The 17,439-nt window shown below is 31.7% G+C and overlaps 2 protein-coding genes across 5 annotated transcripts in view; one reads left to right on the forward strand and one right to left on the reverse strand.

Annotated features, from left to right (window-relative positions):
* Positions 1–17,011, forward strand: part of LOC123214837 (zinc finger CCCH domain-containing protein 48-like) — a 38,975-nt gene extending 21,964 nt beyond the window's left edge. The window contains exons 1-7 of one of the 2 annotated variants that reach the window (XM_044634840.1): positions 13,483–14,670; positions 14,898–15,083; positions 15,200–15,301; positions 15,557–15,706; positions 16,020–16,196; positions 16,468–16,562; positions 16,657–17,011. In XM_044634840.1, the coding sequence (XP_044490775.1) occupies positions 14,641–14,670; positions 14,898–15,083; positions 15,200–15,301; positions 15,557–15,706; positions 16,020–16,196; positions 16,468–16,506 (684 nt within the window). In that variant the 5' untranslated portion in view covers positions 13,483–14,640 and the 3' untranslated portion in view covers positions 16,507–16,562; positions 16,657–17,011. Of the gene's footprint in view, positions 1–13,482; positions 14,671–14,897; positions 15,084–15,199; positions 15,302–15,556; positions 15,707–16,019; positions 16,197–16,467; positions 16,563–16,656 lie in introns of those variants that run through there. The other variant, XM_044634839.1, reaches the window with a different exon arrangement.
* On the reverse strand, positions 5,164–10,366 carry LOC123214831 (beta-amyrin synthase-like). Of its 3 annotated transcripts, none has more exons than XM_044634830.1 (16): positions 9,821–10,366; positions 8,648–8,833; positions 8,278–8,565; positions 8,109–8,193; positions 7,858–8,024; positions 7,570–7,761; positions 7,361–7,474; positions 7,139–7,258; positions 6,931–7,053; positions 6,727–6,825; positions 6,549–6,605; positions 6,248–6,438; positions 5,987–6,164; positions 5,825–5,905; positions 5,638–5,721; positions 5,164–5,538 (listed from the first exon to the last, which is right to left on the reverse strand). In XM_044634830.1, exons 1-16 carry the CDS (start codon positions 10,019–10,021, stop codon positions 5,398–5,400), a joined length of 2,307 nt encoding a protein of 768 aa, XP_044490765.1. In that variant the 5' UTR covers positions 10,022–10,366; the 3' UTR covers positions 5,164–5,397. The 3 variants fall into 3 exon arrangements, with proteins under 3 accessions (XP_044490765.1, XP_044490766.1, XP_044490767.1); XM_044634831.1 differs by having other exon boundaries at positions 5,164–5,548; XM_044634832.1 differs by lacking the exons at positions 5,164–5,538; positions 5,638–5,721; positions 5,825–5,905; positions 5,987–6,164 and having other exon boundaries at positions 6,269–6,404.
* Positions 17,012–17,439: the final 428 nt, after the last annotated feature.

The raw sequence follows: 17,439 nt of genomic DNA on the forward strand, positions 1-17,439 counted from the left end.
TTCTTATATCATCATCATCATCATCATTATCACCAAAATATTATAACAAATAGCTCGATCAGTGGTTGCAACAAGAAACTTTTAACTCAATTGGTATCATTTAATTCAAAGATACATAAGTGTTTTTTGCCCTAAACATAAACAAATAAACCATGGCCATTACATTGCATTACAAAGATTTAAGAAATAATACTATTATGACTTGTAATTGTTGTGTAGCAGAAACATAAAACACAATTTTTATGCTATTGAATATAATTAATAATTAAGACAAAAAATAGAAATGTAGAAAAATAAAAGAAAGAGAACACAAGAATTTACAAGGTTCGATAAATGTATCTATCTCCTTGGCGCCATTGATTACTTTCACTATCTTCAAAGAATAGTTACAAAGAAAATATAAAACTACTAGAGATTCCTAACAATAAGATTTTTTCAATACAATTGTGTTTGACTACAATTGTTTTTGGGATGTTTTAAGTTAAAACCAATATTTCTATTTATAGCCTTTGGTAAAATACAAAGAAAATAAAATAATCAATGTGGGACCTAAAGAGCCAATTTTTCAACAATCTCCGCCTTGGCAATTTAGGGAGTCCCACCAAATTTTTGGTATATTTTTTTCTTTAGCAGTGACTTCAAATGCGCCTTTTGGCGCTATTTAAGCTTGTAGGATGTTGATTAAGATCAAACAATGATTGAACTTGATTATTGTTACCACTTTGGTCATCATATCTGTAAGGTTCTCAAAAGTCCTAATTTTCAGGAGTTGTATATGCCTTTCTTCAATAATCTCCTATACAAAATGATGTCTAACGTCAATATGCTTAGTTTGTACATGGGATATTGGATTTTTTGCCAAAATTTCACTCTTACTATCAAAGTACACATTGACATGTTTTTAAACAATTCCTAAATCTTCCAACAATCCTTGTAACCAAATGGCTTCTTTTACAACCTTTATAACTGTCATATACTCTACCTCAGTAGTAGACAAAGCAATTGTAGACTACAAGGTGGACTTCCAATTGATTGGTGCTTTCGCAAGTGTACAGACTAACTAGTAGTTGATCAACGTTTTTTCAAATCATTAGCATAATTAGAGTCAACATATCCAATCACATCTTGACTAAGTACATCATCCTATTCAAATGCTAAACCAACATCTACAATCTTTAGTAAGTATTGTAGAATCCATTTCACAACCTGCCAATGTCCCTTACTAGGATAATGCATATATCTGCTCACAACTCCAACTGCATGTGAAATGTCAGGCCTTGTATACACTATTGCATACATCAAGATACCAACCGCATTAGAATATGGAACTTGTGACATATATCTTCGCTCTTCATCTATACATGGAGATAAAGATGCACTAATCTTGAAATAAGGAGCAAGTAGAGTATTTATAGGTTTTGACTTCTCAAAAATGTCAAAACAATGTAGTACCTTCTTCAGATATTCTTTTGGAGTCAAACTAACCTAGGTTCTTCTTCTTTCTCCACTAATCTCCATACCTAAAATCTTCTTGGCTTCTCCTAGATCTTTCATTTCAAATTCTTGATTGATTTATATTTTCAATTTCTCATTTCAAACTCTTGATTGATTTGTATTCTTTAGATATTCTTTTGGAGTCAAACTAACCTAGCTTCTTCTTCTTTCTCTACTAATCTCCATACCTAATATCTTCTTGCCTTCTCCCAGATCTTTCATTTCAAATTCTTGATTGATTTTGTATTTTCAATTTCTCAATTTCTTCTTGGTTCATTGAACCTATCAACATATCATTAACATATAATAATAGATAAATGAAAAACTCATCTTTTAGCCTACGAAAATATACATAATTTTCATACTTGCTTCTTGTGTACATATGCTCCATCATGAATCAATCAAATCGCTTGTACCCCTATCTTAGTGACTATTTCAATCCATAAAACGATCTCTTTAGTTTGCAAATCCAATTCTCTTTATTAACAACCTTAAATCCTTCAGGCTGAATCATGTAGATTTCTTCTTCTAAATTATCGTGTAAAAATGCAGTTCACATCAAGTTGAACTAGTTCGAGATTCAATTATGCTACCAAGGCCAACAAATTTCTAATAGAGGAATGCTTAACAACTAGAAAAAAATATCTCATTAAAATCAATCTCTTCCTTTTAAGCATAGCCTTTTGCTACCAATCTTGCCTTGTAGTGAACATCTTTTTTGTTAGGAAATCTATCTTTTTTTGCATACATCCACTTGCACCCAATTGCCTTCTTATTCTCTGGTAATTGAACTGCCAAGTTTTATTTTTCTCATCCATGGCTTTCTTCCACTTTTCAGCTTTTAGACTTCTAACTGCTTCTTTATATGTGGAAGGAATATCATCATCTACAATTAGAAATGCATAGGCCAACATATCAACAAATCAAGTAGGTTTATGTATTTCTCATTTTGGCCTATATGATACAATTGATTCTTGTTATTGTTGAGGTTCTTGGGTTGAAACCTTTCCATTTTCACTTTCCTCTTCTGCCACTAAAGTGTCATTATTATTTTCAATAATTCTGGTTGGGTTTATTATTGTGATTATCTCAAACTTCACTTGTTATGGAGTACACTCCACTTGTTGTTGAGTATCATTGGTCTTTTTTGTTACCTTCTTTAATAAGGCATATTGATCAAAGGTAACATCCCTGCTGTCAATGATTTTCTTTAAATATAGGCACCAAAGATGATATCCTTTCACTCTAGAACTAATTCCTATGAAAATTGCTTTCTTAGCTCTCGAATCTAATTTAGACTCATTTGTATGATATTAGGCAGTGTAACCAAACACACATAAGGAATCATAGTCATTAGCAAGTTTTTCAAACCATAACTCAAGGGGTGTTTTCCCCTTAATTATAATGGATGGTAAACGATTTATGAGATGACATGCATATGTAACTGTCTTAGCGTAAAATGTTTTGCCCAACCTAGCATTAGACAACATACATCTAACATTTTCCAACAAAGTTCGATTCATGTGTTCTGCCACCCCATTCTATTGTGGTGTTCCTTTGACTGAGAAATAACGTACAATACCTTTAGCCTGACAAACTTAAAAAAATGGATCATTAGTATACTTACCACCATTATCAGTCCTTAGTCATTTGATTTTTCTACCAGTTTGAGTTTCAATTGTCTTTTTCCATTTCAAGAAAACACCTAATACGTCATTCTTCTTCTTTAAAGCGTACACTCATGTTCTTCTAGAAAAGTCATCAACGAAAGTAACAAAGTAGTGTCTACCTCCTAAAGAAGTTGTCTTAGTAAGTCCTTACACATCAAAGTGAAAATAATCTAAAATACCTTCAATATTATGAATTACAGTCTTAAATTTTACTTTTGTCTGTTTTCCCAAGACACAATGCTCACAAAAATCCGACTTGCAAGTCTTTCTCCTTTCAATAAGCCTTGTTTCACCAAACTAAATAAGGTTTTTTCCCCTACACGTCCTAAACGTATATGTCAAAGTCTGGTTGTTTCAACATCTGCATCTTTTTTAGATAATGCAACTACTAATTCAAAAACTATACCATCATTATAATAATATAAATTATTTCTTCTTGTACCTTTCATTACTACAAGGGTACCAAAGATAACTTTCAAAACTTCGTATCGTATTAACACATTGAAGCCATTGGATTCCAAAACTCCCAAAAAGATGAGATTTTTCTTTAATTGTGATACATGTCGAACGTTTGTCAAAACTCTAGTTGATCCATCATTATTCTTTAAACAGATTGAACTTATCTTCACTATTTTGCAAGGACTATCATTATCCATGAAAACAACTCCACTATTTAGTTTTTCATAATTGAAGAACCACTCCTTGTGTGGCCACATATGGTAAGTGCAACTCGAATCTAGAAGCCATTCATCATATTGAGATGTCAATGGTAGGCTTACTAGAGCAAAGTCTGACTCATCTTTATCAAGTTCAACTACACATGCATCTAAAGTAACTTTGGTCTTACCTTTATCTTTCCTTTGTAATTTCAGACAATCTTTCTTCCAATGTCCTATCTCTCGACAAAAAACACATTCATCTTTACTAAGTCTTTTCTTTGACTAAGATCTACCCCTTCTTTCTTGCTTACGACTTTGACTTCGTCCTCTTGCAATAAGGTCTTCAACAGTCATCTCTCAATTCTCTTGTTGATTTTTTTTTTGAATTTCATTATTATTCAAAGTAGCATATACTTCATCATAAGTTAATTTCTCTTTTCCATGAAGTAATGTAATGCTTAGATGATCCAATTTTTTAGAAAGGGATCTAGTATAAGTATTGTCTTATCTTCATCTTTGAAGGTTTCATCTAGGTTCAGTAAATCAACTATTAACTAGTTAAAAGTATCAATATGATCACTTATACTTGTACCAGGTTTCAATTGAAGACGAAACAATCTCTTCTTTAAATAAAGTCTATTCTCATTGCTCTTCTTCATATACTTGTTTTCTAATGTCTTCCACATCTTACTTATAGACGTCTTTTTCAAGAATGGATATTTATGCTCTCAGCAAAGACATGTATGGATTGTACCACATGCTTGGCAATTGATATTCGCCTATTCTTTGTCATCTATCTTCTCTGGTTATTTCTCCCCCAGAGCTATATCAAGATTTTCTTAACACAGGGTGTCCATCACTTCACATTGCCACAAGCCAAAATTGTTTCGGCCATCAAATTTTTCCACATCAATTTTTGTGCTTGTCACAATTGTCTTTGTTTATGTTGATGCCATTTTCTGTTGACTACAATTTACTTGGCAGATAATTTTTCAAATAACCAAGTTTCACAAATTTATATTCAATAGCTAAAAAAAATTACTATAACCTAGGATAGTAGTAAGTGCCAAAAATGATAATATATGCACCAGGAAAATACTCATGAAAGATTGATGGGGACAGAGCCTCCTTAAAATCCAACCTCTTTAGACAGTATTTTCCTAAACATGTACATAACTATATAAATAACTACTCACTATCCTAAACCTAGGCTCTAATACCATTTGTTGTGCAGCGGAAACATAAAATACAATTTCTATGCTATTGAATATAATAAACAATTAAGACAAAAAATAAAAATGTAGAAAAATAAAAGAAAGAGAACACAAGAATTTACAAGGTTCAGTAAATATACCTACATCCTCGATGTCACTGATTACTTCCACTATCTTCAAATAATAGTTACAAAGAAAATATAAAACTATTAAAAATCTCTAATAATAGGATTCTCTCAATACAATTGTTTTTGAGATATTTTGAATTAAAACTAAGGCTTTTATTTATAGTCTTTGGTAAAATATAAAGAGAATAAAATAATCAACATAAGATCTAAGGACCCAATTTTTCAACAGTAATTAACTTGCTTCTGTACTGATTTCCTCAAACATTAGTCTTGGAAGGCAGTGAAACCCTTCTTTGGTATTCAGCAAGAGCCCACAGTGGGAAAATATTTCTATACATCGGGTAATGTAACATGCAGTTCTTCCTAAACACTCCTGCAATTTCCTACAAGCATTACATCATTTATTCATTAATCATTTATTGAAACATTTGAACTTAACATGTGCCCATTTTTTCATTTCCTTTAACTATACCTGCTGGGAAAAATCACCATCTTCTAGCTGAGAATTAATTATCAACTTAGCTGCATGGTGAATAGGAGTTGGGTCTCTTTCTACCTAATAATCCAAAGAAAAACACATAAAAACATAAATAGCACAAAATTTATTGTAGTGCGTAAACGTGAAAATATAATTTTTTTAGCAATTTATTGAAACTAACCTGTCCACCATGAATTAAACCCAATATAGCCCATGCAGTTTGAACTAAATTTGACCTGTTTCCTTCGAGAGGTATGTATTTCTAAATGCCCAAGACAAAAAATTAGTACATATGTTTAGTACGTTGTAATACAGTAAGAAATCAATTGACACAAATACATACCTCTTCTGGGCAAGAACGATAACTCTCACCCCAACCACCATCCTTTGTCTGTGATTTAAGAAGAAAATCAACACCTTTACGCACAGTTACAGAATTGTTGTAAGTCTTGCCAGCAGCTGCCAGTCCTTCAAGTGCAAACCAAGTACCATATGTGAAGCAGACTCCCCAATTTCCGTACCTATATATGTATAAATATATTCATTAAAAAATATATATATCAAGCATATGTTCTTTAATAAAATTAATAATAATTAATTTTACCATGAACCATCAGACAATTGAATGTTTTCCAAGTAGCCAACTGCTTTTGTGATGAAATTTTCAATCTCTCTCTTTCTGTGTCCTGGATATAATTCTTTAAACAAAACTAAAGCATGGATAGTTGATGAGGTGCACTCAACATATTCGCGCTCAATCACTACGTCCGCAAAAAATTCAGTAGGATTTAGCAACTAAAGACAAATACATTGGAAGTGCCAGTCATTAATATGTTTGTGATATAAACTAATTAGAAAGATTTAACACAGCAAAGTCATATTAATATGTAGATTCAAAAACTTACTTCCAACCATTTTTGGGCTCCGGCTGGCTCCCAGGCGGCGAGGCCTCCATTTTTACTCTGCAAGGAGTTAAAAAAGGGAGCTTTTAATTATTGTTTTGATTTAAAAGCATAAAACATATATAATCTTGAAATGTATGCACGAGAAAATTTGTTTGAGAACTTATCAATATATGTGCACCTGTAATGATAATAGGACATTAACACAATCATATAACCTCTCAGGTTCCATTTTCTCCCCAACGATTTCGGGTGGCATCATTGAGAAAAACAGGCAACACTAAACAAAATGAGGGACAATATATATCTACAGTGAGATATAGAGAAATAAAGAAATAACTTTTCTTTGTTTGATCAATAATTTTATGAATAAGTTTATAAATACCTTAAAACCTTCAGCAGTACAATCAGAAAGTTGCCATCCATGATCTTGATCAGAAAAAGTCCAAGAGCCTTTGGAAATATGTCGATACATTCCCTTGAAGTCACCAGAAGGATTGTCTTTCACCTTAATTTACAAATAAAATGTAAAATCATTAACTCTGAGGAAAATTCAATGAAACTAATATTGGGCTTATTAAATGTTAAATTACCTGAGATGCCTTGATAAATTCATGTCCTCTCTTAAGTACAGGTCCTATTTCATCAGTGAGATTACTAGCAAGCAAAGCTTGAATAGCAAAACTAGCATCCCATAGCTGGCTTCCAAAACTCTGCATTTGCAACAATGGAATTAATTTATCAATGCTAAATCTAAACTAGACTTCATTGAATTCGGTGATATATACTAATTGATTAATTAATTAATTATTTACCTGCAGCTTCATTCCATCTTCACTAACCCATAAGAAATCTGGAATCCTAGCTAGATGCTTCTTGAAATAATCCCCATTTGGATCTTCAACCCAACAGGCTAGCATGCATAACACCTGTGTATATATAATTCAATCAAAAGAATTAGATAAATGGATACACAGAATAAAAGAAATGATGCATTTGCATATCTAGTGAATTGTTATTTGACCTTTTCCACACATCCTATGTCAATGTACCGACTATTCTCATCTTCATAATGAATGTGCTTCATTGTTACTTGAAGTGCTCTCTCTCTTATCAACTTGTTGAAAGGCCAATGTGTAAGAAAAGGCTCAGAGAATATATGTAAACAGTCCCAAATCAAATCTTGAATCAAAGGATGGGGATAGTAAAGATCCTCCTGCAATGATAACAATTTTTAGTTGTATATATATTTATTATTAAGAAAACAACACAAATAACAAGAATATTTGAATGTGTACAATTATAATCTCACCTTGGCACATAAATGGCGTACTTTTCCCCAATTAACTTGATTGTAAGGTTGAATGTAGAGCTCTTCCCTCAGTTGTAGAATGAGAGATGTAATTGGGCCAACAAATTTCTTGCCATATAAATATGACATTGGCATGTACACCATGCGGCAGTAGCACCACATTTTGGCTGCATTTGTGAAGAATTAAAATTAATAACTAATAAATGAACAATTAATATCAAAATCTTAATCCAAAATGATGCAATACTAACCTGGATGCATTGGAAGAAATGATGGAAGGATCCAAAATTCGGGAGGCATTGGGTTGCTTCCAGACCAATTGAACACACCAAGTATCTATGACAGATAAAAGATAAATTAATGCAAATGCATTGATGACACATTAACGAAGTTAATATATAGATAAAGTGATGTGGTTACCGAAAGCCAAGTCTTTCCCCAAGAAGGAATGTGAGTGACACCACCACGGTCAAGGATCCATTTTCGAGCTCTAGCACAAGCATTATCTTCGCCGCCATCAGGTCCTTCTCCAAGGATACGCATGCAGATGTAGCTGAGAGCTGTACAAAACATGGTGCTGTGGCCTTCAATATGTAATCCCCACCCACCATCTTCATTCTGATGATAGTATATGTATCGAAGGATTTCCTTCTTATGCTCTGCTGGAAATAAACTGTCAAGATGCCCCGTTATATAGGTGCACATCACCTGCATATGAGCAATTCCTTTTAGATACATGTAATTAATAAAAATTTCAGATACTGTTCTAAACAGTGTACTATCTAATTACCAATGGAGGAAGGAAAAACAAAGGACCAGCATTTTCAGCTGGCCAATGGCCGTCGGAGGCTTGCAAGGCTGAGAGGTAATGGACCGCCCTCCTCAACGAGACTGTAGCTGTTTCATACGTTATTTCTTCTCCATCCTCCACCTTTACAGCTGGGATTGTTTGTTTGAAATTTTTCTCCCGAAGAAACTAAAATTTTTCAGAGAGGGAAAATTAATTATTCAATAAACAAATACATATTTACGTGGTGATGAGCAAGACAGATTGGACATAAAATACAAAGCTAGAAATTGTATTAACATGATTGGTTAATTGACGTTTGAAAATGGAGGTTTGTGAATGTGATCTAAGAAGAATGGACCGAAAATAATGGGGAAATAAAATCAGCGTGAATAAGATAGAGGTTGACTTGAGTTCGTATGTATTAGCTACAAGTAATTCATAATTTTTTAAAGTGAAGCTTTAATTCTTCCATCTTTTAACTTTGTTATTGATCTTTTAGCTTCTCTGAAAATGAAAAAACAGTCGGAGACCCGCAACAACATAACTTTCATGAAATTTCTGCTACAAACTCGTCTCTTTTCTTAATATTGCTAATAAATAGCGATGTTCTTGATGGCCATTTCCCAGAAATTAACAGTAATGTCTCATATGTGGGAAAATGGCAAACAAATTTACATGGTAATACATGATTGGGTAATATGAGTTTATTATCTATTTTCAAGATGATAATATTTAAAACCTTATCTTATATAATTTATGAATGTAACATAATTACGTAATTAATTACATATACAGATACCATATGTAAAACTTTTCTATAAAAAAAAATGATATGTGAATCATATAGCAACTTCAGGTTAATTAGTATAGCCAGGATTACTGGTGTAATTAATTATTTTAGATGGTTAACTTTACCTTCCTTTTTTGTAGTGTTGCTATGATAAATCAATAATAACGGTTACTTATTTTAAACCCACATCTGTGATTAAAACAAAAATATATATATAGTTCCAAATTAAGATATTTTCAGCTTCATCCTATGAAAAAAGTAATATCGATGCAAGATGGACTCATCATCTGAAAAGGAGATGAATTGTGTAAAGGAAAAGAGAAATGAAGAGAGACACAAGCGCAAATATAAACAGAATAGAAATAAATTATGGGCACCAATACCTGCATTCGCCAGAGAATATCACCACTGGGCTTGACCTGAAACCGATTTTTGTAGAATTTTTGACGAGCAGCTTCAACCTCAGCTCGCTCCTCAGGAGTCCCTGCTTCTGGATCAAACTCCCATGTTTGCCTTCCCACAAAGTTGTTTGTGCTGTAAATGTATGGATCATTGCCACCTTCTGCAATCTTCAGCTTCCACATAATGATATGCTGCTTTTCTTTTGCATGCAATAATATGATTGTGTTAATTTGCAGGTGGTTTAAACAGCATGCAGATATTAAAGTATTTTTTCAGTTACTTCTAAATATAGAAATAGAGAGAGTGAAGAGAAGTAAGTTAATCAGAAGAGAATAGCTAAAAGATATATAGATCTGTATACTTGCAAAATAGATAGACAGATCCGATGATAGAATTAAGTATGAGCAATGAAAATGTTGGAAAGTGGACGACTAATATAGATTAAGTAAGAAGAGCGTTTGATGGGTGAGGAGAAGAGGAAATACAACACTTGTATGTATAGTCAATCACACACAACCACCATGCCATTTCTTGATGATTCCAAGTTTCAGAATATATATATTACAATAATACTGTATATACAACTTTTATATATAACTTTTTACACAAATAAGAATCTGTCACCATGTGATTAAGTGTTATTTTATCTTTAATTTTTAACTATCTAATCATATAATAATATATTTTTGTTTATGCATAAAATATTACTCTATATATTGTTAAAGATGTAAACTTATATAGAGAAACTGGTGTGATATAAAATAAATAAATAATTCAATATAATATCAATAATTCAATCTAATACAATTTGAATAATAAATTTTAATATATATAGATATATATTCAATATAATTTTTAGTCAATTTAATATAGTTGGGTAATAAATTTTCATATATAAATCTATAAATTTATTATTCAACTATATTACATCAACTTATTGGTATTATTTACATGGTTGGATAACATAGATATCATGTCAATTTAATATAGTTGGATAAGAAATTTTGATATATATAAAATGTCAAGCCAATTTAATATAGTTGAATTTTATAAATTTATTATTCAACTATATTAAATTGACATTTTATATATATATATATATATATATAGAGAGAGAGAGAGAGAGAGAGAGGGGTAATTATATATTTAGTAAATTATGAACTTTTTTTGTTCATAGAGTGTTTTATTGCGCACACATGTATACTTGAATTTTACGTAAATATTTGGATGTCAATTTTTATTATTGTATAACAGGTGACTTGTTCCCACCCACGGTATAGTGAAATCACAAATTTTCACCTTCCAATTTTCAAAAACCCAAACATTCACCTATGAACCAATTTTTATTAAAATTTTCAATTATAGTTAAGAGTAAAATTATTATTTAATATTAATTTTTTTAAAAATAAAAGTTTATATCATTTTATCCCTCTTCGTTTGAAAAACAAACAATTTTCTCTCAAAATTTGATTTTAAAAAGTTACATTTTCTCTCTTACCTAAGGTTTTAAATTTTGTCAGCTATTTTCTAGCAAACAACGATCGATTTCTCTTTCTCCTAGCGATGTCTTTCTATCTAACTAATGACATCTAGATTCGATAAAATCCAAAAAAAAAGTTGAAACTTTTCGTCCAAACCTTTGTTATCTAGACAAAATCAATTTGTATAGATCTCTTGAATTACAATATTAGATATTACTGTGATAAAATTGTTTGCCTTAATTTTGGTAAAAGTAAATTTACATAATATAGATTAAGAGAGCGTTTGATGGGTGAGGAGAAGAGGAAATACAACACTCAAATATAGCCATTTCCTAATGATTCCAAGTTTAAGAATATATATAAATAAATCATTCAATATAATGTCAACAAGTCAATTTAATATACTTGAATAATGAATAGGCGTAACTATACATTTGGCAAATTATATAATTTTTTGTTCATATATTGTTTTAATGTGCACGCATTCTACTCATGTTGTATGTATGTTCATATATACTTGATTTTTACGTGAACATTTGGACGTCGGTTTTTATTGTTGTATAACTTGTGACTATTTTATTTCCATAAAAGTATGCGTATTTATTTTAAGTATATAAATAAATACATATTTAATATGTAATATTATATGATTAGATAATTATGAATTAAAAATAAAATAATATTCAATCATATAATGATACATATAGATTTATACCCATATAAGAATAAAATTGGAGTTGCTATTAACAATAAAATAAAGAATAATTAATTAGAATTAGATAGTTACTTGTAAGAGAATATAATTTCAATATTTATCACAATAAACAATCAACACAGCAAGTACACTATTGCCAATTGATATACATACCTGTTTACCTTATTAAACAATTTAGACCGATCCAATCAGCTTATAGCACTTCTCAACTGTTTCGTACTAAAACACTACAAAAATTGATTCTCTGATTACTAAAAGCATCACTAATTATATTCATTTCATAGCATTAATAATTTATACAAATACTGGAAAAGGAAAAAAAATTATATATTAAATTACCAAGCGACATGATTGTGTAACTGCAATTGCAAGAGCCATTTGAAATGAAGCAAGTAGAAGATTTGAGCATGCCTCAACAGCATAACCTGCTGAAACACACAATCAAGGGCATCAATTAAAGAATTGAATCGAAGAATGTTAAATTTTTTTTTTCAAGATTTTATTGCGAGAAAATTTAAAAAGAAAGCTCAAGTGACAAGTAAAAATAGGTCTGATTTAAGTTGTCAATCGCGATGGAGGGTGAAAAGAGAAAGTGAAGAAGAAGAGACTTATCAAGAGGCGGGACAACTTAGCATCAATGTAAAACAGGTCAAGTTCGGGTCTATCCGGTTCGAGAAGTTGAAGTTAATGGGTTTTTTGTGGCAATTGACTAAATTTTAACAAAACTACAATTTAATAAATTTTGATATATATATAAATTTATTATTCAACTATATTAAATTGACTTATTGATGTTATATATATATAAAATATAATGTTTAGTCAATTTATTATAGTTGGGTAATAAATTTTGACATATATATATATCTATAAATTTATTATTCAACTATATTAAATCAACTTATTGGTATTATTTACATGGTTGAATAATAAATAAATAAATATATATATATATATATATATATATATATATATATATATATATATATAAAATATCATGTCAATTTAATATAGTTGGATAATAAATTTTGATATGTATAAAATGTCAAGCCAATTTAATGTAGTTGAATTTTATAAATTTATTATTCAACTATATTAAATTGACATTTTATATACATATATAAAATAAAATAAAAAACCTTGATTTAACTCATGAAAAAAAACATTTTCTAGATGAGGTTGAATACACTCAGTGGGCATCGAATTTTTCCGTTAATCTAAAATAAATTATTGTAATATTTATTCAAAATTAAAATTAAAAAATTAATTATTAGAGATTATTTTGTCTTATAAAATGAACGGTATATGATTCGAGTTTATATTGAATTAGAATTAGAATTAGAATAGGATTTGAATTTGGGAGCCGTTAAGCATGTGATTACGTGGCATACATCTGGCACTCGTTTTCTTATTCCAAACGGAATTCGTCAAAGTAACGGCACCTACCTGAATCTCTACGTATGTGTGTGCGCGGTCTTCCAAGTTCATAAACACTCATTCTCCTTTCTTCTACATTTTCAAAATTCTGTTGAGTTCTTCTTTTTCGTTCTCTAAAGATTCTAGGAGTTCGACTTCTTGAAATCTCAGGTTTGTTGCCATATCTCCCTCTCAATCAAGGCTGCTGTTGTTATTACTTGCGGTTTATTTATAGAATGGACATCGGAGAAGCTATAATCACGCGTGAAGGCGTATTAGGGTTCTCTTCTCTTTTTATTATTATTCTTTTTCATAGGTTTGGTTTTAGAGTTTTATATTGATGCGTTGAGATTGGTTAAGGAGATATTCAAGATTCTGATTACTGCTGATCTTGATGCGTTGCGGTTGGTTAAGGAGATAAGGATCGCAGATTGATGTTTTTAATACGTGGAATATCAAGATTACTCTTCAAGATTTCGATTACTGCTGATCTACATTTAGTTTTACTTTTTGGGTAGGTTAGGGTTTTTTTTAATTTCTTTCTTGCAATGGGAGCATCAAGGGATTCGATGCAATTGGGTTCTTCCTCATGCGTTCCTGTATGTAATTGGGCCTGGTTCCTTTGGAAATTTAGATTTCCTTGCTTGTTACTGATTAACAGACAGAGATTGTGGGATTAGCTTCTGAAATTTGGATCTTTGATGGGATTTGGATTGTCTTTGAAGGAATGGTTAATATGTCTCTGTTATCCATTGATTCTCTCTCTATATATTTCTTTATTATAGTATGGAGGTCAAGGTACCCAGGGGACTCTCATATCAAAGGGAAGGACAGCCTGCTAACCGTGCATTATGTAAATTCAATCTGGTTGGAAAGTGCAACAGAAACCCCTGTAGGTTTTTACATTCACAACCACCAATCCTGACTGAACTTTCAAGCGCTTTACCTGAAAACCGGCCAAAGAAGAATACCAACTTTAGTGGCAGGAAGAATGTGTGGACTTTGAGTGGCTCAAAAGATGGAATCAGAAAGACCCCCACTGATAACAGACCTAAGAACGCCTTGGCTTCTTCTTCTGGAAGTGTTGAGTCAGGAGACAAGATAAGTACTTTAAAGACTCCACCAAAGGTCTGTGAATACTGATAACTGCCAGTTTATACATTCATGGTTTTGCGGGAATGGGATCTCAATGCTGGCAAAGCTTGATGGGCACCAGAAGGTAAGCTTGTGATCGCTGATATGTTTTTTCAGGGTTATTTTAAAATTCTGTTTGGCCTTGAAGGAAGGAGATAAATTTAACAAATGTGTGCCAGCTCCTTGAATGGTTAATGGATATATTGTCCGGCCAACTACTTATTTTTTTAATTATGCTTTTACACTTTTTTCCTTTATTTATGATTTTAAGAAAACTTATGGAATATTAAATATTTAAATGCTAATTGACAGGCTGTCAGTGGGATTGCCCTTCCTTTAGGGTCAGACAAGCTTTATTCAGGCAGTAAAGATGGAACAGTACGACTTTGGGACTGTCATACTGGTCAATGTGCCAGTGTAATCAATCTTGGTGATGAAGTTGGCTGCTTGATTTGTGAGGGGCCATGGGTCTTTATAGGCATGCCCAATGTTGTTAAGGTTAGCCTATAGCTAAATATATTTTTTTCGGTTTCCTTTATTATAATCTGTTCCATCTTTAAACCTTTATAGTTTTGTGCTCAAAGTTAATTCTGCATTTGTTGTTGATTTTGTAGGCATGGAATATTGAGTCATCATCTGAATTTATCCTTAATGAACCAGTTGGCCAAGTTTATTGCATGGTTGTTGCTAATGAAATGCTCTTTGCTGGAGCACAGGTAACTTGAACAATTAAGATTCTTTTTTGAAATTGAAATGTTTTTGTGTGCTTATTATTAATGCAAGTTCTGTTGATCTTATGAAAGGAAAACTATCATTTATGTTTTTTATTCACCAAATTTTATTGCATGCCCTTTTTTCTGTTTAACATGAAAATCACAATGGTGGATGTCATTAGTCATTTGAATTTCAGCATCATCTTTTTTGGTCATTACATTGCTCTGGAAAGTTGATTATTTCATTTGGTTTTGCAGGATTGTGGTATTTTTGTCTGGAAAGGCAGTCCTGGAGCTGAGAATCCTTTTCATCATGTTGGATCTCTAAGAGGCCACTCTCACACTGTGACATGTCTAACTGTTGGACACAATATGCTTGACTCTGGTTCCATGGACAATACAATAAAGGTAAGTTGTCATTTTTAAGATTATCATCTAGTGTTATGACTGGTGATTAGAAGGTGGATTTTAAATAATTACCCAGGGCTGTGTTGTTTTAGAAGTCTATATAATGTGACACTGCCCTTTTTACTTTGGGTTCTGGGCTGATGCTTTGACTCTTTTCATTTTGGAGCATATATCATGTCATTGAGCTGATGCGTTCTATTTAAAATTTTATTTTAACATGCATCTGAGTTGAACTTTTGTTTAACTTGTATTTTAGTTATACATATTTCCTGATGTTCTAATCTCTCTCTCTTGTCTTTCTTTCTTAAACTAGGTTTGGGATCTTGATACTCTACAGTCTGTTATGACGCTAGATGGTCATACTGATACACCAATGTCTCTTCTATGCTGGGATCAATTTTTGTTATCCTGTTCATTGGACCAGACTATAAAAGTTTGGGGTGTTGCAGGAGGCAACTTGGAAGTAACCTATACACATAATGAAGAACATGTATGTGGTTTCATGATCTTTTTTTTCTTTTCTACTGTATGATTTTGCTTGTTTCTGCATTTGTTTCCACACTTGAACTGTTGGGCTTCTTTACTCTAGCTCCTACTTTGTATATTTGCTGCCAGGTCTATTATATGTGATGAATTATAGTTTTAGGATTTAATAAAAATATACCACCTCCCACTTTCCATCTTCTGCCTTCTCTGTGGCTTTAATAGCCTTGATGTTTAGTTCATTAATTGATTGTATTCTTGTAATATGTTTGCTACAGGGTGTGCTTGCGCTTTGTGGGTTGAATGATTTTGGATGACCAGTATTATTGTGTGCTTGTAACAATAATTCTGTTCACTTATATGATTTACCATTGTGAGTATCTTCTTCTTTAATTTATACGGATAATTTACTAGCTGACATATATGTTTCCTTTTGGCTAACAAATTGCAATTTTTTTCTGGCATAGGTTCACTGAGAAGGGTGAGGATATTTTCAAAAGGTGAAGTTAGAGACATTCAGGTTGGTCCTGATGGCCTCATTTTTACTGGTGATGAAACCGGGATATTAAGCGTGTGGAAGTTGCTGGCAAAATCAAGTGGATGAGCCTTCTCATTAAAATTTGTACAAGAAACAAGTCGCCGTATAAATTGCAGAGTTTGGTTGTATATAAAGAGGCATAGAAAGAACTTAACACTGGGGTTTTCATCCTTGGTGATTTTTTCTAATTTTCTTCATGGGTTGTGCTTTTCAATTTGTTCAAATGTTTGTAGAAGAACTGTATTATTTAAATTGGAATAAAATTCTGTTGTTAGCCATCTCATTCATTCCATGGAATAGCTTTTGCTTTGTTGACAATACTGTTCACTTCTATTCCATTTAGCTATGGATGATGATGTCTTCCCTGGACTTGTCATCGAGATTACTCCTTCCAAACGCAGCAAATTTTAAAAGTAGTTGCTTTTCGAGATCTTAATATTAATTAAGATATTAACATGTTATAGGAAGCAGTTAAATGTGATTGTGGAAGTCAAATATCATACAAAAGCTTTGTCAGCATTTGCCTCATTTGTTTTTCCTTGTGGATTTAATCGGAAATCGAATTAACCATTGAATGCATAATTCTCAACTTGAGTTTGAGTTTAATTTCATTCGAGTCTGAAAAGTTAAGATTCTAAGAGAAAAAATTTGGCTAAAAAGGTAAAATAAAATAAAAGAATTAAATATGTATAGACTAAGCAAAAGCTATTCA

This window comes from Mangifera indica, chromosome 4 (genome assembly GCF_011075055.1).
Source record: "Mangifera indica cultivar Alphonso chromosome 4, CATAS_Mindica_2.1, whole genome shotgun sequence".
NCBI classification, from domain to species: domain Eukaryota; kingdom Viridiplantae; phylum Streptophyta; class Magnoliopsida; order Sapindales; family Anacardiaceae; genus Mangifera; species Mangifera indica.